The sequence below is a fragment of the Nannospalax galili genome, unplaced genomic scaffold (genome assembly GCF_000622305.1).
Source record: "Nannospalax galili isolate Female #2095 unplaced genomic scaffold, S.galili_v1.0 scaffold1128, whole genome shotgun sequence".
NCBI classification, from domain to species: domain Eukaryota; kingdom Metazoa; phylum Chordata; class Mammalia; order Rodentia; family Spalacidae; genus Nannospalax; species Nannospalax galili.
Window position 1 is genome coordinate 1,840,410 of NW_008358632.1, and position 617 is coordinate 1,841,026.

Genomic DNA, 617 nt, shown 5'->3' on the forward strand with positions numbered 1-617 from the left:
GAGAAGGGTCAGGAAGCAGTATTGGTTCCCCAGGTGTCTGGGGCCCCAAGACTAGGAGTGGCGCAGGGCCCAAACTAGGAGTATAGAACAGCGAGGCGGGGGATGGAAGGGTGAATGTCGCTTCGGAAAGTTACTATTTTTACATAAACTAATGGGGCATTTTATCTCATTTTTTGAATTTTAATCATTTGCTCACTGTTTTGTTTTAACATCTGCGTTCAGGAATGACCAATAGACCAGATTTGATAGATGAGGCTCTCCTTCGACCTGGAAGACTGGAAGTTAAAATGGAGATAGGTAAGCAGGTTACTGGGGAGTGTGTGTGTGTGTGTGTGTGTGTGTGTGTGTGTTTCAGAGTTCAGTAATGGGAACAGTGTCATATATTTTAACTTTTATTACCAGATGTTTACAGCATGAATACCTAGAAAGAAAAGCATTAGAATTATAATTTATCTCTTTTGATGGACTCTTTTTTTTTTTATTAACCACATACTTAGAAGAAGCATTTCATTACAACAGCATTGTATTCAGTAACACATTCCAGAGCTAGGATACATCTCTTTCAAAGGTGGCCATAAATTTTTAGGTCCACAGTTGAATTAATACAGTCATACAAT

At 39.1% G+C, this 617-nt stretch overlaps 1 protein-coding gene across 1 annotated transcript in view; it reads left to right on the forward strand.

Moving 5' to 3' along the window:
* Nsf (N-ethylmaleimide sensitive factor, vesicle fusing ATPase) overlaps positions 1–617 on the forward strand; it is a 171,834-nt gene that overhangs the window by 108,723 nt on the left and 62,494 nt on the right. The window contains exon 11 of the mRNA XM_008821914.2: positions 223–297. Within this exon, the coding sequence (XP_008820136.1) occupies positions 223–297 (75 nt within the window). The remainder of the gene's footprint in view (positions 1–222; positions 298–617) is intronic.